We start from the raw sequence: 24025 nt of genomic DNA, 5'->3' as shown, positions 1-24025 counted from the left end.
CTAATCAGATGCCCGAACCACCTCAGCTGACTCCTTTCGATGTGAAGGAGTAGCGCCTCAACTCCAAGTTCCCTCCTAATGTCCGAGCTCCTTACCCGATCTCTAAGGCTGAGCCCGGCCACCCTACTGAGGAAACTCATTTCGGCCGATTGTAGCTGCGACCTCGTTCTTTCGGTCACGACCCAGAGCTCGTGACCATCGGTGAGAGTCGGAACGTAGATCGCCCGGTAAACTGAGAGCTTCGGCTTCCGACTCAGTTCCCTTTTCACCAACACGGTCCGGTGCAGCGACTGTTTTACTGCTGCAGCCGCACCGATTCGCCTGTCGATCTCCCGTTCCATCCTCCCCTCACTCGTGAACAAGACCCCGAGATACTTAAACTCCTTCGCTTGAGGCAGGCACTCCATCCCCACCTGGAGGGAGAAATCCACTGGTTTCCGGCAGAGAACCATGGCCTCAGATTTGGAGGTGCTAACCTTCATCCCCGCTGCTTCACACTCGGCTGCAAACCGCCCCAGTGAGTGCTGCAGGTCGCGGTCTGAAGAGACCAACAGGACCAAATCGTCTGCAAACAGCAGAGATGTGATCCGGAGACCCCCGAACCTGACGTGCTCCTCCCCCCAGCTGCACCTGGATATCCTGTCCATGAAGGTCACAAACAGGATCGGTGACAAAGGACAGCCCTGGCAGAGGCCAACGCCCACTGGAAACGAGTCTGACTTATTGTCGAGTATGCGAACACAGCTCCTACTGCGGTCGTACAGAGTCCGGATGGCCCGTTGCAACGGGTCCGGCACCCCGTACTCCCGCAGCACCCCCCACAGAAACCCCTGGGGGACCCGATCGAAAGTCTTCTCCAAGTCCACGAAACACATGTAGACTGGATGGGCAAACTCCCAGGACCCCTCCAGTAGTCTTGCGAGGGTAAAGATCTGGTCCACTGTTCCACGACGAGGACGGAATCCGCACTGCTCCTCTTGAATCTGAGGTTCGACAAGCGGTCAGAGCCTCCTTTCCAGCACTCTGGCATAAGCTTTGCCCAGGAGGCTGAGTAGTGTGATACCCCGATAGTTGGAGCACACTCTCCAGTCCCCCTTTTTGAAAATGGGAACCACCACCCCGGTCTGCCAGTCCATGGGTACTGTTCCCGACCCCCATGTGACATTGAAGAGGCGTGTCAGCCAAGACGGCCCAGGGATGTCCAGCGCCTTCAGCATCTCAGGGCGGATCTCATCCACCCCAGGCGCCTTGCCAGCGAGGAGCTTTTTGACTACCTCAGAGACCTCTGCCAGGGATATAGATTCGACCCTCCCCAAATCTTCTGAAAAACTGTAATATACATTATTAAAACATTATGCAAGACCCTTCCCCCCCTCCAACCCCCAATAAATGGGCAGGAAATTACAAAATAAATGTGTTCGGATGTGCAGAATGGAGCTCAGTCTAAATGTAATTTCATCATGATACAAATATTCAAGCAGAATATTTCCTTGTTGTCATTGTTGTTATTGATACACATTTTTGGAACACAAATACCAGGCAATAACTTACTTTTTCTCCTTTTTTTTCTGGGCTTAAATTAAATTACTGCAGTTACTTGACATTGTATTTTAATTATGCAAATCCCTCAACAAATTGAATTTATAAAACAACCACGATACAGCGAACATTGGACATGGACTCAGCTTTGCTCTTATGCCTTGGTCATTTCATTTCATTTTTTGTAGTTTAAAAAAGCACTGATAACATTTGTAAAAACTTTTCTTCAATTTCTAATTGAAAGCCTTTATTTTAATGTTGGTTCAGTAAATCACACTGAATAACCGCGGAAGACATCACGGTATTGTATATTTTGAAACGACAGGGCGGAAGTTGGGTGCTTCATCGCCTCCATCTTTACTACATAGAAGTCAGATGAGGCGGGCGGACGACTCCGCGCTCAGAGCAGACAAGCGCGTAGACTGAGAGACACCGAGAAACAAACAGCGCGCACGTTCAACGTCTTCTTCCTTTGGATCGACTCCTCTCCATCATGGGTTCTCCTCGGACTTGCGCCCCGCTCTCCCCCGGATAAACTGTGGACTTTACACTCGTATCATGGGAATACTCTGTCGGTGCGCTCTGCCCCGTGGATCTATACAGCTTTGATGGAAACAATGTCACCTCAGCAGGGGACCATGGGACAGAACAGGTCCGAGTCTCTGACGGGAGAGAGCAAGGCGCTCTCCGACAACAAAAAGGTACCAGTGACGCTTCTGTGTTCGTGCAGATAGGGAGACTCTTGGATCTGTTGTGTGCGCGTTTTTGCGCACGGGTGAAGTTTCCCTCTGGCTAAATAAGTGTCAGATAAACATTAAGATTACACTTTTAGGAAATTAAGGGTAACATCGCTCCAAGATGTCCCAGTGTGTGTTCATTTTCCAGAGTGAGATGAATTATTGAATAGATTTTTTTCCCCTCATGTTCATATTTGGTTGCATTATTTTCTGCTGTTTATCATTGGATGCATCTGTTTTTTGAATAATCTTGTAAATCGGGGTTGTTTGTTCTGTTTCAAGGAGAGATCAGTTATTTGAACTGGATCATGATTAAGTTATTGTTGAGGTGAGTTCCTGTGTCACATGTTTGTGTAAATAGTCCTTTCTGCATCGTCTTTACGTTTGTTTAAATGTACCTTAATCCCAAAGTTTATCAGATTTCATTGGCTTGATGAATGTTTCTTTATAAAGACTCATTTGGAGCCACGAAGTGCACATTGAATAATACAGTCCAGTGTATGAAGAAGAAAACAGTTTTTTACATTTCGATTTTTTTTTTTTTGCAGTATTGTCACAGATTGGACTTAATTAAACAATTTAACAGCCAAGAAAAACAACCAATCCCCATCGTTTTTATTGACAGGTCTCCAGTTTGTTTGTGTTATGCTGAATGAAATATCTGACTGAGCTGAGGAAGCAAAAAAGGAGCCAAACAACAAAACAAAATCAATTGATAGGAGTCAAGACTCATAATTCTTGCACTTTAAAGACATCACTTGCTGGGCTTCACTAAATTCAGACTCTCCATTAATTAATCGAGAGACATATAAAAGACACTATTTTGCATTTGATTCCTGATCACTGACTTTTCTCTCAGTAAAATCCTCTACATGTCAGTTATTTTTCCTCTGGTTTGTTGCTGCTGAAAGACAGAGGAGGTGAATCCGCAACAGCTGCTCGATGAACTTGTAGTGAACAGCGCCCCCCTCCAGCGTGCGGTAGAAACCCTTTACTGCATCTCTGAGCAGGCTGAAGATGAGCGTGTATATCTGCGAAAATGCTGCAAATAACTCCGATTTGGGAACAAAAATTGAGCACCGGTTTGGGAGGTCATGACTTACAACACAAACAACACGTGTGATTAAACTAAAATCTGCCTTTTGTGGGGAATTTAAAACCCCGAAAAGTAGCCAGAGTAGAATTTATTTCGGGTAATAGTCCAAATCTATTGTCAACTACAGGGGAATCAGTGCATGCAGATTGTGCAGCAGTACAGCTCCAAGTACTGTGCCATCATAACGTCATCCTCCAACCTAGTGCATCACTGTTTGGTAGCAGAATACACTTACTTGTGCTTTCGTATTAAAAATATGTCATGTTTTTGTACATATTTCACCACTTCGCTGGCATGGGCTTATGGATCTGCAATTGATGTTGCTGTAGCCTCCTTTTTTTTTCATTGAGCTCCTGCTGCTCTCTGGCCTGGTGTGGCACAGTTTGTGTTCAGCTTTGGAAAGTTGTGAGGAATTAAGTGTCAGCCGGAAGCAGAGAAACTGGAGCTTTGGAAACACTCCTGAATGCAGAGTTTCCATATGCTCCTCTTCTCTTTAGGAGTTGTTTGTGTCAAAATATTCATCTTGGCCTGCATAACAGGTATACATAACATGCCTGACTGCTGTTTTTTTCTTTTAAAGTACTGCCTACATTCCAGGCTTCCTGTTTGTCATAAGTTGAGACATCAGGGCTGGTTTTTTTTTTTTTATAACTCCACCACATGTTTCTCCCTTGTTTAATGTACCATGAGTGTTTTCTTGTCCGTGTGTCGCACGTCCTGTCAATCATCTCTCAGTTGCAGGAAAGGTAGGCTGTCACCTCTGGAATGTCACTATCAGCTTCAAGCCTCATTCACTGATGTTACTTCTGATATTTGTGTTGAAACTTGCTGACTTTACGACTTGATCAGGCCAAATCTGACATTTGTAAAAATGTAGCTGCATTTGTCTTTTCTATCTCATACCAATGTCTCGTGATGCGCACCGTGTTGCACTTTAAGCTGCCCTCTATGTCTAAACATGAGTTTGCTGAGAGAGGAATGTCATCCATTCTTTGCTAAATGAGTTCAGGAAGCAACGTCTTATTTAATTTGCTGCTTCAGACTTTTTTTTCCGACCTTTTTTTCTGATTGAATAACAGTAGTGTATGTCGGTGGGGGAGTTTTGTGCTCACAAGGTTTTGGTATGTAGTAAAAAGATTAGGTTTAATTCAAATAACTTTGGCAGCCACAAGGATGCCTGTCATAGTTTTCTGTGTAAACTTACAACTGATCATGTTACAGCCAGAATAGACGAGTGATCATAAACATTGCACAACTCTAAGGTGATATATATCGCTTATTTTCCTGTCTGCCTCCATCTTCAGCTTACTTCCTCTTCTCCCTCTTCACTGCTGTCACTTCTCCTTTTCTGTGGGTCACCGTTCTCCTCTTTCTCTTAAACTATGTATTTCCTGCATCGACAACAGCCGACAAACCAGCCTCAAGCAGAGCTGACCGTGTACATTGCAACCCTTTCTGTAACACGTGCATTATGGGATGCAAACCAGAAAGAGCGGTGCACACCAACACCTTCAGTCACTGCTTGCATTGACCCATCTCCTTTCTCTTTCTCTCTCTGACTGTGCAGAAGATGAAGACTTTGGCCCAGAGGCGGCAGTCGGCTCCCTCGCTGGTCATCAGCAAAGCACTCACCAGATCGAGAAGCACATCCAGGTACGAACAAAACACACATACAAGCTGCTTCTGTGATAAAAGAGCTGCTGTGGTGCTGATTATTGTTGGCCTGGGGTTCTTCAACATGATATCTCTCAGTCGATGATGCTACATAGATGAACTTTGAGTTTTATTACAAACTTAAATGGAACACTTTTATGATTTCATATGATGTTTATAATTTCCATAAATTGTCATTAGTGTAAAATAATAATTTTTTTAAAGGTCTTGCTGGTCAGATTTCAGTATCAACACTTATTTCTTTAAAAACTCTTAATGTCTGTACCAAGAACCATTTACCACCAACTTATTAATGTATTTATAGATGCTAAAGGATACCTTCATTAATAAACTTTAACCATTTGCAGTTACAGATTCCTCTCCTTTATAAATTGCTTCACAGCATTTGTCATTACCTACTTAATGCCTTTTTCTGGATGCATGCATTAACTCACAAACTTTTCATGTTTCTCATTTAATCTTCCCAGAAAGCACTGACCCAGAGATTCAAAGGTCTGACAGCTGAGAGATTAGAAAGGAAAAAACCCAGTGAGGGCTTCAGATACAAACTTCACCACAAACAGATTGTATTTGTGGTGGCAGATCTGAGGTGTATAGTCTCTCTAATGCAGATTATAAATTGTAAAAAGTTTCAAAGTCACCGAGATGTTCTCACAAGATTCATATATTCCCCCCTCTTGTCCTGAATTTGCCTCAAACATCAGAGTTCAGAGGTTTCCGACTCGGTCACTGAGGAGGTTTTGATGCTTACTTCTCCCGGAGCTATCTGGCTTTTCATCACCCTCGTATCACACAAACCCCTTCCTCTTCCTTTAACAGCTCGGAAATAAGTAATTACCAACCCTTTGAGGATGGTATTTATTTACTAGAAAGTTTGTTTGTCATACTTTCTGGGCTCAGCTCTTTCTCAGCAGAAGCTTTTCGGGAGATTTAGAAAAAACTTTAGACAGGCTGGTGTGAGGCTTTAAAATATAATGTGGGTTTTTATGCCATTGTAATTTGTCCAATGAGTCACCGCCTGGTGATGATATTTAATGTGTCGCGGCTGCCTGACAGGTTTGGGGTGTATTTGCATGCTAGTGGCAATTTTTAGGGATTTCAGAGGGCGATCAGGACGGAAGTGTGAAACTCCAACATTTAGACCGATCCTGAGGGAAACGCTGCACGCTGTTAAATAGGTCAGTGCTGTTGGGGTACTGTGTGTGTGTGTGTGTGTGTGTGTGTGTGTGTGTGTGTGTGTGTGTGTGTGTGTGTGTGTGTGTGTGTGTGTGTGTGTGTGTGTGTGTTTGTATGTACTAAAGAAAGTTACACAGACAACTCACATATTCTGCTTGCAGACACAGTGAGAGGGTGAGACAGGCAGACTATTGAGTGAAAGACAAACAAAGGCTCACTGACAGAGTCACTTAGTCTGTCCAAGCCTGACCTGTGTGTGTGTGTGTGTGTGTGTGTGTGTGTGTGTGTGTGTGTGTGTGTGTGTGTGTGTGTGTGTGTGTGTGTGTGTGTGTGTGTGTGTGTGTGTGTGTGTGTGTGTGTGTGTGCGTCGAGTAAGAGAAGGAATGGAGCCAGGACTTGACACTCTCAGCTGTCACCCTTAACCTTTGACCTCACATCAGGAGGTGTAGGGGGCAGCAGAGGTCACCTGGGTCAACACCTCCCATGGCGGGGAGTGTGTGAGGTGTTCATTAATATCCGGATGTGTGTGTGTGCGTGCGTGCGTGTGTGCGTGTGCGTGTGTGTGTGTGTGTGTGTGTGTGCGTGCGTGCGTGCGTGTGTGTGTGCGTGTGTGTGTGTGTGCGTGTGTGTGTGTGTGTATGTGCGTGTTTGTGTGTGAAATTATAGTGCTTGGATGACTCAGTAGGTGAAGTTCATGAGATGATTTTCAACAGGTGTTTTTATTTATTTCCATCTGTGTTGGAAAACTGAGTTTTTATTATGAATGCATATTTGTTGCGTGATTTTTAAGAGCATATGTATGCTGTGGAATCTGTTTTATGAAAGCTATAAATCTCTGAAGCCTCAGTGATGCAGTTAACGTGGTTATGTCAGTCGTACCAACAGTACTTGGCAGTGATTTTCTCTTCATCTGCGTAAATCGCTCAGGTCTTAGTTAGTTTTCCTAACTAATGTAGTAAACTATCTGTCAGTCTAACTGAGCAGCTCTTGAAGTTTGGACTTTCTACACTCTTAAATTGCCATGCTCGTACTGAGAGCTTCCTGATGAAGATACAGAGAACAGATCTGACTTGCAGAGCAGCTGGTCAATTTGACGGATTCATATTGAAATGGTGACAACAACCACAAAGCCACACCCTTTTTTTTTTAATCTTCACCATGTGGAACTAAGTAGCTGTTATAATGGTCAGGGGCTTTTGGCCTCTCTCCATAGACTGGGATATGATGTATCAATGTAAGAAATACGATCTGAGCCAGAGGAGCACCAGGACTGAGACACATCTGTATAAATCTGTTTGGAGTCACATTTCAAATCACAAGACCTAACACTACAGAGCTGCTACATTCAAAGTGAAACACTCTAAAGACTGTGATTTGAGTTCCTGGTGTTTTTTTCCTTCCTTCACATTTAACTGGTGCAGTCAATTGACAACATTACTACTTGTTCACTTTCTATAGTAATCCTAACATGAAGGACATTGAAGGATTTATTTTTTTTAAAGATATTCTCTGTATGATAACATTCTGTGGTTTATATGCATATGGACTTTTCCTCTTTGCAAAGAGGGAGTTTTATTTCACAGCTTCTTTTTTCTTTCCCTCTATCTCTGACATCACTCTTTCTTTCACTCCCTCTGCTCTGCCTTTCCCATCAGAGGCGCCATTCACATCAGCTACACACACACACACACACACACACACACACACACACACACACACACACACACACACACACACACACACACACACACACACACACACACACACACACACACACACACACACACACACACACACACACTTCATCCAGAAGTATAACCTCATCCCTCAGCTTCCAGGCCTCCAGTGCAGCAGGGTATTAGTGGTCCTCCTCCTCCTTCTCCTTCTCCTCTGACAATGAAATCTATACATCACGCAGGAAGGTGGCTGAACTGTAAAGTTTAAAAACACATGACTGTCTGACAGCTCTGACTTCACACTCTCACTGGCTACTAACCACAGTGTCACCATAAAGTGTCACACACAAGCTAAGTCCTATAAAACACACCTGATGGAAAACACACTAAGATCACAGACATATATGCACACACACACACACACACACACACACACACACACACACACACACACACACACACACACACACACACACACACACACACACACACACACACACACACACACACACACACACACACACACACACACACCATGCAAAAGACATTTGCTGGTTTAAATAATGAACTCTGCTAAGGAGATCATGGCTGACAGCCCCGATTCACTTCTCCTCCACTGCCTGAAAAAAGGGAAGCATTTCATTATTCTGACTCATCCTCTATGTGCGTGTGTGCATGTTTCCTCCTGCTGTATAGAGAGCGTTGTGTGTCAGCCAGGATGACATTATAGTTTGCCTATGGAAATTATCTGGTGCAGGCAGTTCATGTTGAGGTGAGTCAGGTGGAAACAGGAAACATAGTGGAAAAAAGACATGAAGCAGTTTGATCATCAAAAAGCTGAAAGTCTGCTCAATGTTATTTTTTCCTTTTCAACAGACCTCGTGTTAATGTAGCACTGTGGACAGGACGATGAAGTCCTCACTGGATTGAGAAAGTTGAGTTTCTGGACGTGGGATTATTTTACCTGTTTAGTCTTTGTAGCTAACTCGTGGTTACTACAAACAAAGATGAAGTCCAAGCGTGGTGGAGGTCTGAGGTGGTTGGATGGAGCGAACAGAGGACTTTCACCCGAGAGGCCGGTGTTCAAGTCTGTGAGGAAGCAGAAGTCAATGCAGATTTCTTTTGAGTAACGAAGTAAATAACATGACATATTTAACTTTCATGACGTACAAAATCTTACTTACATGAAATTACTTTTTCTAAACGAAACCGTGAGGTTTTCTTAAAGCTAGTTTCTGGTGTCAAAACATAAAGCTCCTTACTTTTCAGGCCAAGGTAAGGCTAAACATGACACTGACATGGTATCTTCTAGTGGACTGATGGGTGAATTACATGTTTTGGAGTGATACCTCATGATACTGTTTGATTTTTTTTCCCGTTTTTAGCTGTAGAAATTGTTGTTCTGTAAAAAGCTCCACATACAATTAAACCAGCTTTGAGGAACAAAATATCAGCATAAGTTAGTTATTCATTAATGAAGAGAGAACCACAGCTCATTCATTGTTTCTTTTCCAAGGACATACAGTATATATACATACAGTATATATATATATATATATGTATATATACATATATAGATACCAAACTTTTGATCTAGTTGTAAGTTTAGTTGGAGTTGATTAACAAATGTAATGTGAGTGAGAAATGTCTTTATTGTCACGTGTTCTGCAGTTTTGTTGCAGCAGTGAACAAAAGCTTCGACTGTGTGGATTTAGATGGTACAGATTGGTGTGTGTGTGTGTGTGTGTGTGTGTGTGTGTGTGTGTGTGTGTGTGTGTGTGTGTGTGTGTGTGTGTGTGTTTGTTTAAAATGACGTCTTCTTGAATCTACATGTTAACAGACACTCTCTCTTTTCTCTCTCTCTGACACGCACACATTGAGTTGTCAGTTGCTGCTTGTCTACACACACACAAGTTCAATGGGTGACACACACACAGACACACTTCCTTCTGACTTATTCTCTTTTATTGTTTCATCCCGTTCAGAGGTTACATGTTGCATAAAGAAACAAGGCACCAATATGAAGCATAATCCTTTTTTTCATTCATTTCTTCATGGTTGATCTCAGATTGATGCCATAAAATCTTAAAAACGTATTAGTCAGATTTCCTACCAGAGGCAGATCAGCTGCAGACAAGCTGATGAAACAGAGACACATGAATGCACACAGTGCTTCTCTGGGTTATTGACAAAGCTGAGCAGATGGACAGAGTTACATAAGTGTGTTTCATTTGTGTCCTGAGGCTGTGAGTCTGTTCCATCACAGTCTGTTATTTGACAGCTCACGTGGGGTTTGTCTGTTGTACAGCGACACTCAAAAACACACGACTGACATGAATGAGGAGGAATGTAAAATATTACACTCAAGTATACTAAAAAGGCCAACTTATAAAGCTGTTGAGATAGAAAGATGAAATTGAAACTGAATGAGAAAAAGAAAGTGAAAAAATGTGTCAAATGAAGAAACTGGAAGAGAGAGAAAGTTACATCTGTTTATCCAGCTGTGGTCCTCTGAGTGTGTCGTACTTACACCTGTTGGATCGGGGTTGTGCCCATGACTCAGACTTCACTTATCCTCCCCATCCCAGCCTCCATGTTTTCAGTGAATCAGAATGTTTGCCGCCTGAAACAGGAGTGATGCAACAGCGGCAGGTCCGTTGGTCCACATGAAAAATGCAGCTCACTGCTGCGTCTGGTTTCCTTCCACTTCTTTCTGTCGCTGGTTTTTCATTCGGTCAGTGTCTGACTCAGAGATGATGTGCTTTTTGTTGGTCCAATTGGGTCGTAATATGGCCATGTATCCTTAAATTATAAAATTCTATCAGTGTTTAGTTTTATAACTTTACAGGTCTCAGTTTTATATGGTGATTTTCCTTATTCTATGATTTTTCTCCATAAAGTGTCAAAGAACGTTTTCTTGGACACATTTGTCATTTAAGACTGCGCAAAAAAATGACATGTAACATTTGTAGGTTGTGATTTATGCTGATAGGATATATCGACCTTTACATGCACTTGCCCAGTTCTACTTAGATATTCCTGCTGGGTCATTAGTATGTGTTGTTGTCCAGTTCATTGTACGCCGGCTTCTTATTGTGTTCCAAAAAGTCAACAGTTCTCCCCGCGGAGCCGTGCCTCAACAAAGGTGGCCATGTATGTGCGGGCGGGGCGGGTACTCAATTTATCAACATCACATGATGTACAATGGAGCCATTAGCTGTTCATCCATCAGATTCAAAGGGGTGACCGGCTCAGCTGTCAATCTCACATTTAGGAGGCAGGGATGTGCGGTGAATACGGACGACGTTGTCTTTTCTCGGGGCAGCGAGATGTGAAAGGGGCTTTTACCAGGAGGTTTCCCTCAGTGTGTGTGTGTCTGTGTGTGTGTGTGGGCTCTTTTGACATGGACCATTTCCCGGATCTGCATTGAGCACAAGAACAGAGAAGAATCTGTTGATAAACTCAAATTTTTTGAGACTTTTGCTCTGAAATGGTGTTAATGCTGCTGCAACTTAATTAAGAAACCACAAGAATCCTCCCAATGTCCCCCTGCAGTGGTACTTTATAACCCTGAGCCGTCCCCCTGCAGCAGCATATGACACAACATTTAGACACAACATTTACTACAATGTAGAAAGATCCAGCTTTGATGCTGATTTTGTATTTCTTTGAAGAAATTTGGACAAAAAGGAAGTGAAAAATGTGGAGGCTTATCTGAGGTGGCTGAAGTAGTTGACACCAAAAATAAAGATTTACTTGTTGTTGCCTTTACGTCCCTGAAAAAGAAAAAAAGAAAAGCCTTGTTTATATCATTGGAAGGGTGCATAATTTATGTAAACGTTTTCAAAGGAAAGAAAGATACATAAAACAATATTACATGCAAAAATCGGATAGTTTTGCAACAGCATCTGATAGTTTTGCAATGGTTGAATTTTGTCATCTTTATAGCTCCTCGTACCCTACGAATTTTTATGTTTTACTTGACTTTAAAAAATTTCAGTGAGTTTTTAAACCCTGGTTTTGCAGGTCAGCGTCCCTCCAACCGTCAATGTTTAATTGGCCACATTTGTCGAATGTAATCGAATTCACTCAGCCCCCTTTTGGATTTATTTTTGGATGACACACAAAGACATACAAAGACAAAGGAAGCACTCCAGCGTGGCCGTCTGGTCTTCATTAATTAATCATGTAACCAATCACTTACGCAATGGAGCTGGAATGATTTGTGGAGCTTCTCTGGTCTCCCAATAAAAACTGGACAACCACTCGGTGCTTTGCTGCAGGGCATACAAACTGGATTGTGTGTGTTTTTGTGCATCCTTGTAAGAAAGTAATGAGAAGTAGAAAGCAGAGGGTGTGTACATGTTTGTGCAAGACAGAGATAGAAAATGTACACGTAAGTGGAGACTTAGATCTTTTATCTGGTGCTGAAAAATAAACAGGAAAGGATGGAGCTCTCAAAATGTTTCCTCTTCCTCTAAAAAGTCCCCTCTGTTTACATCTGTCCATCAGTGAGACATATTGACAGCAGACTGTGGACAATTTTAATGAAAACTAAATTATATCTTGCATTAGCAACCAGGCATTTTACATTTTACAGATCAGTAAATAAAAAGTGCTTCTTTTAAAAAGGAAAAAAGAAAAACAAAAGAGTCTGACTGGGAAACAAACTGTTCACTAATGCTGGCAGCAGCCTCCGTTAGCTTTAACAATCAGAGAAGAGTGATATGGAAATACAGTCATCTTTGTGTGGATCTAAAACATGCAAATCATGTGTAACGGATTTCTCCAACTGGCTTGTGCAATGTGATGTGTTGCCCAACAACTGTACAGCAGGTCTAAAAGTCCCACAGGGAAGGAATCAGGGAACAAAATGCAGGACACCAGGTCAATATTCAACTCATATGCTTTAATTAATTAATAATTCAGATGTTTAAGCTTTTCACCGATTACATGGGCCTGTTGTTTTAAGTTACATGATTGATCCTTATTTCATACTTTGGTTGAGTTTAGAAAAAAAAAACCGGGCTTGATTGCGCCCACATGGTTGATTCTTGAGGCTTCATGAGGCTCATGATAGGAAGCTCAGCAGTTGGAGCAATCTAGTCTAACTAAAAGTGTTGCTCAAGTGTCCTGATCAAATGACTCCTATTCCCTCTTTCTATCCTGAAGGAAATATTTTGCTGAAAGTGTATAGTTGTACAGATTTTATGGCTATAATCATGCTTCTTCAGCAATTTCATACCCACACAGTTCATGTCCTTTCACTCAACTTCTGTTGGGTAAGAAGCAGCTGCTTGAACCATTCAGGAGCTCAGTGCTTTGCTCTTTTCAACATTTTCAGGTAGTTGTTGAGGGAGGTCAGAAGAATTTGAACCCAACCACATCCAATTGCTCCAAACACACATTCAGACCTCAAATTCCTCCTCAGGGGATCAATCGTATATTTTACTTTGTGTGTTTGTCTCTCTTTTGTCCCCCTCTAGGGACAGCTGCTTGACGCCAGTCAGCCCAGAGTCATGTCCCCTCGTCCAGGCCTTCCTGGCCGAGTGTCCAGGCCGCGTATTCCTGGGTCACGTCCAGACGCAGCTGAAGACCGGCCTGCAGATCCAGGAGAGACACCTCTTCCTCTTCAGCGACGCGCTGCTCGTCGCCAAGGCCAAGTGAGCTTCCTTCTGCGCTTCTCGTGAAATGACAGGGAGAGTGAAGTGGTGTGTGTTTATGTGGTCGTGTGTGTGAGAGGGACACAGGAAATGGAGACAGAGGGACATAAACAGGAAAAAATAGAAGGGAAACAAATTTGGAGTAACATTTCATCTCTTTCACTGATAGCAAAGAAGAAAACGATGGATTTACATCCAATCTTTACATCCATTCTCCTTTACTTTCTTCCCTTACTCTTTGGCTTCTGGGTCTCTCATTTTTCCACAGTGTATAATTATTTCCCAGCCAATTAAATCCATATGAAGCCTGCCTCAGATCAAAGCCCCATTGGCCTGCCTTGGGCCTTAAGTATGGGGCTCCCCACCCACAAACTGCAACACACAAGCACATGCAAAAATAGAAGTTTAAAGAGCACATAGCATATTTTTGGAGTGTCCACACACACACACACACACACACACACACACACACACACACACACACACACACACACACACACACACACACACACACACACACACACACACACACACACACACACACACACACACACACACACACACACACACACACACACACACGCAGAGACTGAAACAGTCTTTTGCTCTGTGTACTTATGTACTTAGTACACACACAAACCCCTCAGTGCAGACACAGCAGGATGTCTGTGGTCCGTTCTGGGAGTCATGTGCCAGTGGGTGGAGCTGACCCTTCCAGTGCATCGAGTCTATGCTATAATTGGCTTTCATACATTGTGGCTGAACACAGGGTTGAGTTAGAGGAATGTGAGTTTTATGTACATGTTTGAAAGAGCGCAACAGCAAGAAGGAAAAGAAGTTAAAGATGTGTGTTTGTACGTCTTTATATCCTTTTAATAGCAGAGAGTGTGTTTGTTTGCCAAATGGGTGCATTTGGATCTTTCCCGTCGCAATTACAGATGTTGTGGCGAATAAATACATGTCTACCGAGCGTGCCTGTGTTTAACCTCTAGAAATGGCTGAATTTATTAATATTTTACTTCTATGTTAAGTGTTAAGATTGCCATATGTTAGAGGTTTATGGAAGTATGTTAGATTTACAACTTTGAGGTGATCCCAAAAGTTTCCTTGTGGAATGAAACCATTAAAAAGATCCATTTATTGTAGGGTTTGGTTCAGAGCTAAAATGAGAAGTCAATAAGTTGATTAGTGGATGGAAAACAAACCAACAACAATTTTGATAATTATTTCACAATTTAAGTTTATTAAACAAAAATGTTTGCTGAGTTTTATACTGTTGGTTCAAGAAAAAAAAAGGATTTCGAGACTTGGTATAGGAACATAGGAAATCATAATAAACCCAAGCAGCAACCAGCGGTGATGTCACCGCTCACCCATAGTAAAAAAACCCGACTGCACCGCAGGGCTGTCAATCAAACAGACACTCCCCCAGACATACCACTTTTTCAGGGCTAATATCTAATTAATAATGGGATTATTCTTAGACGAACCGCCAGAAAACCAATAACAAGGAGTGACACCATAATTAATTGTGTAAAAACTCTATTGAATTAATATTACATGAGCGAAATTGAATGGGAGTCTATGGAGCCAGAGGCTTTTTGTAGCCAACCCCTAAAGGCCCTTGATGGTATTGCAGTTCAAGGCACATTTGCATTGCTCTCACTTTTCAGAGCCAAAAGCTACGCCCACTTTTAAATACAGTATATAACAAACATCTTTGTATTTAAAAAAAAAATTTTTTGCAGGTCTCCTACTCATTTCAAAGTGAAGGCCCAAGTAAGAGTGTGTGAGATGTGGACAGCGAACTGCATGGAAGAGGTGTGTGAAGGAAGCACAAACCCAGAGAGAAGCTTCGTTATGGGTTGGCCCACCTGCAACTGTGTGGCCACCTTCAGGTACACACACTCGAACACACAGTACAGTGTACGTTGTTCACACTTAAGCCATACACATTTAAGAAGAAGAATGGCTCGTGGGTGGAATGCAGTTATGTTCTTCTTCGAGTAATTTAATTTGGTCCAACAGGAGCAGTTTAATGTAACTTTGGGTCTTCTTACATAACTTTGTTCATCTACTAGCCTGGCATGACAATTATTTATGGCCAGCCCAATAAACATATTTTCAAAATGCGTCTCTGAGTCACTCCAGTTTATTTCTGACAGAGTACACAGTGTCCTATTGTGCAGATGTACATTATAGACGGAGACTGAAAACTGAGCATGCGGCCACAAAATCCATAAACCCTTAAGTGCAAAGACAGTTCACAATTATAAAGCTTCTCAACTGAACCTCAGCTTAACTCGGGTAGATAACCACGTACACACAGCAGGCACGAATATGCTCCACATACGGATGCATTCATACAGTACACGCGGTGCTGTATATTTGCACCTGCCTCAGTGGCATATACGCACATTTGTTCTGATTTATACACATCCATTATGTTCTCCATCACCAGGAATCCAGTCATAGCTCAAGGGGAAGTCTGTGGGTTTATCCAGCAGGCGTTACATGACAGACTGTTGCTTCACCTCTGATTATGTTTGATCACTTTCTTTATGACTCTTCAGCTCTGAGGAACACAAGTACAAGTGGCTGGCGCTCATCAACAGGTAACTTATTGCTCATACTTCCAAAACTTCCAAACTTTGTCTGCAATGCTTCATTTAGCTAATAGCTAATCTTGAGACAGGATTTGATGTGCATCAATTAATCAGAAGCCAGCTCAACATGAATGACAGTGAGAGTAAAATATTAACAAATAAAAAATAACTGGTCAGAACTGATTAATTTAGAAGATCTGAACTACCATCACTGTGTTCCAGATGGCGTACTTACCTATTTTGAGTGCATGAGTGCGTTCACACTGACAAGTATGGAAACATGCAGTACACTACCTGGATGATGCACTTAAAACGGTTCATAAATTGAGTGTGAAACAATCAACACTTTACACCCTCAATGGTCGCCACTTGGCTACTTAGAGGAAAAGGAGGGACCACAGATCTAAAGTGTTTTTAAATTGCGGGTTTAAGAAAGCCCCATACTGCTGTTGTATGGAAGCCATCAGTGTGTTTATTGTGTGCGTAAACAGAGGACATAAAAACACGTTCATTTCCGATGTTAATTATTAAAGCCAGCAGATATGTTGGCAGGTGATGCATATAAATACTATGGTTATTCACAGTAAGTGCAGAATGGCAGTGTTCGATTTTAGACAAACTACGCTGTCAAAATTAAAGTACTACAGAAGTCAGGATAGTAACATGTAAGAGTACTAGTGTACTAAGGGAAGTACGCCATTTGGAACATAGTCTACAACTTCCCAGCACTTTACTACATACTGCATATAATTTATTAACAGCTCAATGAATTACTTCATTGTCATAAGTACTTAAACAATGCATTAACTCGAACTCCAATGTTTCCTATATCACAAAGCTGGATTTGCCAAATAAACAGTATGGTGTTCTTTTTTTAACAGTAACCCCCTTCCTTTGTTTTTACCCCCACTCAGTCGGATAGATGAGGGCAAAGAGAAGGACGACCCCAAGACCATTCCTCTGAAGATATTTGCAAAGGACATTGGAAACTGTGCATATGTAAGATGGGTAATTAATAACAACACTGGCAGTGCAATAATTTGTATGACACATAAACACGTATAATTTCCACAATGTTTCCACATTGTTCAGGCCAAGACACTTGCGGTGAGCAACACTGACAGCACCACTGATGTCATCCGAATGGCTCTGCTGCAGTTTGGCATATCAGTAAGTAACCAAAGACCGCTTTTGATACTCAGTTTAATATCTTGTGACAACACTTTGAATTTCAGGCCAATTGGTCATTTTGAGTAAGCTTTTTTTGTGAGTGCAAGAATCAGTTGGTCAAAGTGGAGCTGCTTTGCACAACACTTTCTGTAGTTGTCAAACCAATCTCTGCCGTAACAATAATTGTAGAGCTTTCTTTACACCTCAGACATGCTTTCACAAAAGGGCCTTGGAAGGTAAAACCAGGCCATAAATGGAAAAGAAGAAGAATTCTTAATTTAAATGTAAATTCAACTTAAATCTTATTCTCTTTGTCTCTGTCCAGGGTTGTGTTAAGGACCACCGGTTGTGGGTGAGCTCCAGTAAGGATGACTCTCCATACCCACTCATTGGTGAGCTCTCACAGTATTTACTGTATAAAACCATATTGTTAAACTGCATCATAAAAAATAGGCATTTTAAGGTACTCTTAGGAAGTGTGGTTTAGGATTCAGGATAACTTCAAAACTCAATGTTTACATGTGAAAAACAAACAATATGATACTGGTGATTTATAAAGTCCCCTCCCAATGACAATGAAGGTTTAACTCTGTTCACATGTCCATGTTGGGCTTTTTATGTTGCATATCAGTAGTAAAATAAGCAGCCATGGCTGAGCATTTCTGTTTTGGCACTGCAATTACAGCCAGACAGACTCACAAACACAACCCAGCCAAGGTTTCATTCATCACATAGGAATCAATCCCGTTAATTTGTGGGGTGGGGCTTTATATATCATTGAGTTGCCAGCTCGAGCTTCAGGCTATCAGCGGAGGGGAGAGTGGAGATGGAGGTGGCTACTGCTTGCACAGTCATAGATCCACACAAAATGATTAATGGCAGAAGTTTAGGAGTTGGTAATATTTTTGAATCCTTAACACATTAGGTGATTTTTTTTTTTTTTATTCTAGGAAAAAGTCATTTTGATCAACAGAGGTTTTAGGAATTTATGCCAGGAGAGGAAAGTTGAAAATTCTGCACAAATGCTTGCAATTACCTCTTTCATAAATAGAAAAAAAAAAAACTGTTTAACAAATATTTCTCCCATTTAATTCCTCCCATGATGGATATTTTGAAAAAACTAGGCAGTACTAATGCAAAGAACAACCACAGCCAGGCGTCGCTTCTGTTCAAGCAACAGTGGTACATCAAAAACTCAGCATCTGGGAACATTTCAGAGCAGTTAGGTTCTTTTGTGTCAAAGTGGTTTTTTTCATGACAGTCTGTTACTATAATCTTTTGTTCTGCTGTTCACACTGAATTCCTAACATCATAACTCTGTATTTATGATTTGTTGTTGCACAATGCCAGCTCTGCCTTAAATTTTTTTCACAGTTTTTGCTTTGGCTCAATGTCAGACTGCACATACCAGACTGTCAACCTCTAACTTCTGCACTATGACCTTTCATTCAGGCCACGAGTTTCCCTTCAGCATTAAGATGAGCCACATTCGGGATGGTGGGAGCAGTGGTGGAGGAGTAGGAAGGGATCCAATGAGTCCCACAGACTGCCCAGGGGTTCTGCTGCTGGACCAGTGCCTCCCTCCGGACACCCAGTGCCAGTTTATCCTCAAACCCAGCAAGGTTGTCCCTGGACAGGCTCAGCTCATAGGTGAGGTGTATTTCATTGTTCAAGACAACTTCAAATAGCTAGTCTATGTTGTTACCCTAGCTCAATCAAATATCACATTTATTAAGACAAATGATTTAAAAGATTAGGTAATTTGGTGTGGGGAGACTCTGATCCTGAAGAGTCTGCTGGAAGAGAGTTGGAGGCTTTTTAAACCATTGTCAGGAGCCACTGATTGGACAGGAGCAGTTAATTGTTGGTTAGACTTTACTGAAATTAAAAAATTTGAGCCTTCGGGTACACAGAAACACCAATGGTTGTAAAGTGACACATCACAATTTTATAGGGTAAGCCTGGTATTTCAATTTTTAATATTTTTTTTAACACAAACATGTGCCAACATAAAGCCATCATTGCATTTTTTGGTCTGGTTTGGATAAAAAAAAAATTGTCTTATGGCCTTAGTAACATCACAGTCTTCATTAGGTGAAGAATTTGGGTTCAAACCTGCAACAAGACAGCAGACATGTAACCACTGTCAACGGTTGGCTAAAAATGTTGGACGTTTATGCACTTTGAGGAAGATTAATGAATTAGGAACAGTCAACTATGTGCTGTGAAAAAGAGCGCCAAAGAATGAGTTTTTCTTTTTATCAACATGACAGTTGAGGTTTCGAAATACATGGTTGGTCAGTGTCAAGAATCCGTCAATAAATCAAATTGTCTATGAAACCACAAGAAGAAATACACACAGAAGTGCTAATGCAGAACAGAAAGTACCTTCTGGAATTTGCTTCACTTACATAAACCATTTCACTCTGTTTGTGTTCATTCTTAACAGTCATAGGCTTACAGTCCTGTTGTTGGTCCTGAGGATGAATCAATAGGTGAAGGAGAAGAAAAGGAGTCACTGAGAATGGTGGGAAAGGAGATTCTAACGGACAAGAGGTTACAGCGGGGGTCAAGACAGACACAGTGTGAAAATAAGAAAAACATCAGACAGACAAAGAGGAAGAAACCCCAGAAGGGACGGATGAGTGTGAGAATAGGAAGATGGAAAGTGAAAAGCGATGACACAGCTATTGAGTAAGCCTGAAGGCCAGCAGAGGTGAAGGAAAAAGAAACAACCGACTGTGGCAGATAGAGGAAGAGGAATTTACAGAGGGAGACTCAAAGAAAAGGGGACCTCAGAAGTGAGAGGGGCAGTGAAATGAGCAGGAGAAAGAAAAACAAAGATGACAGAGGACAGCAGTGGGGACGGACTGTGGGCACAAATGGAAAAAGGAGGAGATGAGGTTTCGAGGGAAACAAGTTGAGGAGAAAAAGTGTGTTTTTTCCAGTCAAGGAGGCTCCAGTTTGCCAACCGCAAACTTTGCCTCAGATTCCTTTGCTTCAAGCATAACAGCGTCTTACATAATCACTCGGTACCAGCCCCGCCACCATACAGGCCTAATTGCTCACACCCAACCCGAAAACTAACAAACGTATGTGTTTAATGGGAGGTAGCCATGACAGAAACCCCTTTTCAGGCATTTATTCTCAAACAATCCTTCCGACATATCTGCCCTGACTGTTACAAACGATGTGGTGTCGGTAAAATAAAGCTTCAGTAAGTTTTCCCGCAACATTTTCCAAACTGCACTTGTCCATTGCATAATGCTGCATGTGCTGTATCTGTAGCTAAGAAACCATGATTTTGGCTGTATGGTTCATAATCGTGGAAGTTCTCTTAACATGCAAGCCCTGATTATTGGAAAAAGGTTTGTGGAACACAAATTTAACTACACAGCTTTATTTCTTGCCCGTCTTCCTTCTCCAGTTTTCAGTACATGAGAGGTTATTGAACATTAAGACATTTCAGCTGGTACCAAAAAATACTGCGCTTCAATACCAGACCTGATCATAGCCTGTAATTATGCCAGATATTCAAAGCGAACTTGGCAGGGTCTTGTATGTCCCTTAAGTATTAGCCATAATACTGGCTTGTCCACCCCTGGCAGTGACCAAGACGTTTTTGCGTCCTACACATCACCACCACTTGCCTTATCCTCCACATAAATAAAGCTCATCCTGTTTAGCTGACTGCACCGCAGAGTTGATTCATTACATGTGGTTAAACTGGAAGAAATGAGAATCAAACAGAGTTGCTTTATTTATGAGATGATGGTCTTGACTTTTGTAATAACATCAAGAAGTAGGGGGCTAGCTGCCATATATCACTCGCTTTCAAAATAAAATTATCTGATGTCTATAATCAGGACATTCTTTATTATTTTGTTCTAAAATACTTATTAGAAAAAGTGTTTCTAATGACTTGGTCTGTTTGTGGTTAAAACTCAGTTAAGGCTACAGAAAGATGGTGGCTTTGGTTAAAAAAATAAACTACGTATCTGCTCAAGGTTAAGGTGAAAAAATAACCGGTTCATTTTATTGACTAAGGAGAAACACTGCATCTTGCACCTGATAGTAATAATTGTACGATGACCAACCCTGTCTCGGTTTCCTCATTCCTTCTTTGTTAAACTGCTGCCAGCGTATAGAGCTGTAATGATGTAACACCTGATTTACAGCCAGGTCGTGGTTTTTTCGACAATGGTGACGCCTGCTGAGAAGTGCCAGAGCTCGCCTGTAATGCTGTTGCCGCTGAACTTTGTTCCAGGGTGTATTTGGGCATGACGCCACAGCTGATTGTTAAATAATGAATTCTATGTGAGGTATTTTGTGGGGCCTTTTGGGGCCATGGGGTCCTCCACCCTCCGAAAGAATCTCTTGCTTGTTAGGAGAGTCCCACCCTTGGATACAAATCACAATAACATAAATGTTATCATTTCAAGATTGTTGGCAGTCCAGTGTTGCTACAATTACATATCACTACAGTGGCCCTCTGAAAGATGTACTGCAGGGTTGGTGGGTTTGACCAGTTTACAGATGTCACCAGGAAATCTGAAAGGCGGGAATGCAGCAAGTAGTGATTATTTTCAGTTCATGTATTGAATAACTCTCAGATCTGAATCCTGATTATTTTTTAATTGATCCATCATTTGTGTCCATTACGACTTTCCAAAGTTTTTTCCGATGCCCATTCAAAAACCCAAAGATATGTTTACAAGGAGAGAAGCAGAGAGAAGCAGCAAAGCATAACTGAAACGAGCAAAAGTTTGGCAGTAAATTACCTTAATTATTAATCAGTCAGTTGATTTAGTTTCCTTTCCATCAGTTTATCTGGTAATCTACCAATCTTTCTCGAGCATCACTCCAGGTTTGGAGTTCTCAATGGCTTTTGGGTGAGCCCTGTATCCCAGTGCACACCGCTACTATACATGTCACATGCACGTACACATGGAAGCAGTGCAGTCAATCGCAGAGTTACTGCAAGAAACATTCTCTCTCCTGTTGGCTGTGTCTACATTTCCCTTAAAACAACACGAGCTTCAGTTGTGTTTGTCCTCTTGCTTGTTTTCACTGACTTTCGAGCATTTTTTACAGTCATTAGAAAGCAGAAATGTTTGCTGTACGTCCTTATTAACAGGCACTTTGATGCACACGCAGTATGCAGTTTCATAACAGCAGAAACACGCTGAGCTGTTATGTCACAGAGAACATGTGGACGCAGTGAGGGCAGACCTGCAGACAGGCACTTAAACAACTCAGGTAGACTCTGTCACTTTGAGCAAACGCTCAGCAAAGGGACACAGTCACAAGCCTGAAGACACACACACACACACACACACACACACACACACACACACACACACACACACACACACACACACACACACACACACACACACACACACACACACACACACAAAGGTCCCTATACATACATATGTTCTTTCACATGCGGGCATGGATAAACAGAGACATGTACACACACAATCCCCAAATTGAACGGTGTTCTCAAACATTAGTACACGTCTGCATACATTCCCCTCAAAAACTCAGTCAATGTTTCTTTCTTCATCTGTCTCTCTGTCAGTGACTCATTGGTGTCTTTAACTTAATTATCTCTTTGTGTTAATATCCCTCAAACTTTTTAAACATGTCATTATTTGTTGGACAGACCGATACTTGAAACTGCTAAACAATCCCCTATATATTTTGTTTGCAAAAGATAAATATCGTGAAGTAATTTCTGAGGCTGCAGTTTTGCAGTTTGGTGAATGAAATTATTTGGTTTCTTTGACGTGTAATTCATTACTAAATGCCTTCCGATTAATTCAGCATCCATTGCTCAAGCAGCAACAGTGTGATTATATGGAAAACCACAGCTCACTTCTTATTTCTCTTTGCTCCCCACAGAGCCCGGTCAGCAGAAGTCCTTCAAGAGGAAGAGGTCTCTGATCAACTGGCCGTTCTGGAGAGGGTCCAGCTCACAGCTGGACGGCCTGCCCCTGTCCCCGACCTCGCTCTCCCCGACTCAGGGGCAGCTGTTCGGACGACGCCTGAGCTCTGTGTGCTCTCCAGAGAACGGCCTGCCCAAGCCAGTCATGGTGAGCCGGGTGGAGGTCACGCAGACCAGTAGGAGGGGCCAGGACCCCGTCTGGAGGGGGGTCACGGGAGGGTTTTTATAGATGTGGTGGTCAAATAGATTTATTTTTAGAAAGAAAACGTGTCTGATATAACTATGACTTCTTACTTTACTTTGAATTAATGACACTCACCAACTACTATACTGCCTCAGATAAATGTTTTAAGTTATAAATTACAAAGTAAAACTAAAACTAAAACTAAAAAACTGGGGACATGATAGGATTACAAGAGACGTGAAATTGCATCTGTTGAATAAGAAATCCAGATTTGATGCTGGGCTGCTTGTTAAACTGATGCAATAAACCAAATGATTGAATATTTCTTATTCCTAATTATCTTGCTAATTTGACAGCTTTGTTTTCCAGTTTGGTTTTAACCACTGAATTTACTTTTGGAGTCAAAGTACATATTAATGTACATATTATTTACATTTTAATAACCACCCCTTCTTTATGGCATTCGCTAAGTGAGACCCATTTCAAGGTGGAGAAAGTAATTCAGGTTCATCCTGTTGGGTAAAATGAAAATCTGGCTAGGGGATGGTTAA

General features: G+C 41.8%; 1 protein-coding gene across 2 annotated transcripts in view; it reads left to right on the top strand.

Annotated features, from left to right (window-relative positions):
• Positions 1–1964: 1964 nt before the first annotated feature.
• Positions 1965–24025, top strand: part of arhgap20 (Rho GTPase activating protein 20) — a 36603-nt gene continuing 14542 nt past the window's right edge. The window contains exons 1-10 of one of the 2 annotated variants that reach the window (XM_069713365.1): positions 1965–2240; positions 4940–5025; positions 13385–13561; positions 15310–15459; positions 16135–16176; positions 17082–17166; positions 17260–17337; positions 17663–17729; positions 18790–18987; positions 23248–23438. In XM_069713365.1, coding sequence (XP_069569466.1) covers positions 2148–2240; positions 4940–5025; positions 13385–13561; positions 15310–15459; positions 16135–16176; positions 17082–17166; positions 17260–17337; positions 17663–17729; positions 18790–18987; positions 23248–23438 — 1167 coding nt within the window. In that variant the 5' untranslated portion in view covers positions 1965–2147. The remainder of the gene's footprint in view (positions 2241–4939; positions 5026–13384; positions 13562–15309; positions 15460–16134; positions 16177–17081; positions 17167–17259; positions 17338–17662; positions 17730–18789; positions 18988–23247; positions 23439–24025) is intronic. The other variant, XM_069713364.1, reaches the window with a different exon arrangement.

Source organism: Brachyistius frenatus, unplaced genomic scaffold, assembly GCF_029030835.1.
Source record: "Brachyistius frenatus isolate BFR_SWC_R1_liver_20210118 unplaced genomic scaffold, ASM2903083v1 Contig_118, whole genome shotgun sequence".
Taxonomy (NCBI): domain Eukaryota; kingdom Metazoa; phylum Chordata; class Actinopteri; family Embiotocidae; genus Brachyistius; species Brachyistius frenatus.
This window is presented reverse-complemented; position numbering and strand designations above follow the sequence as displayed.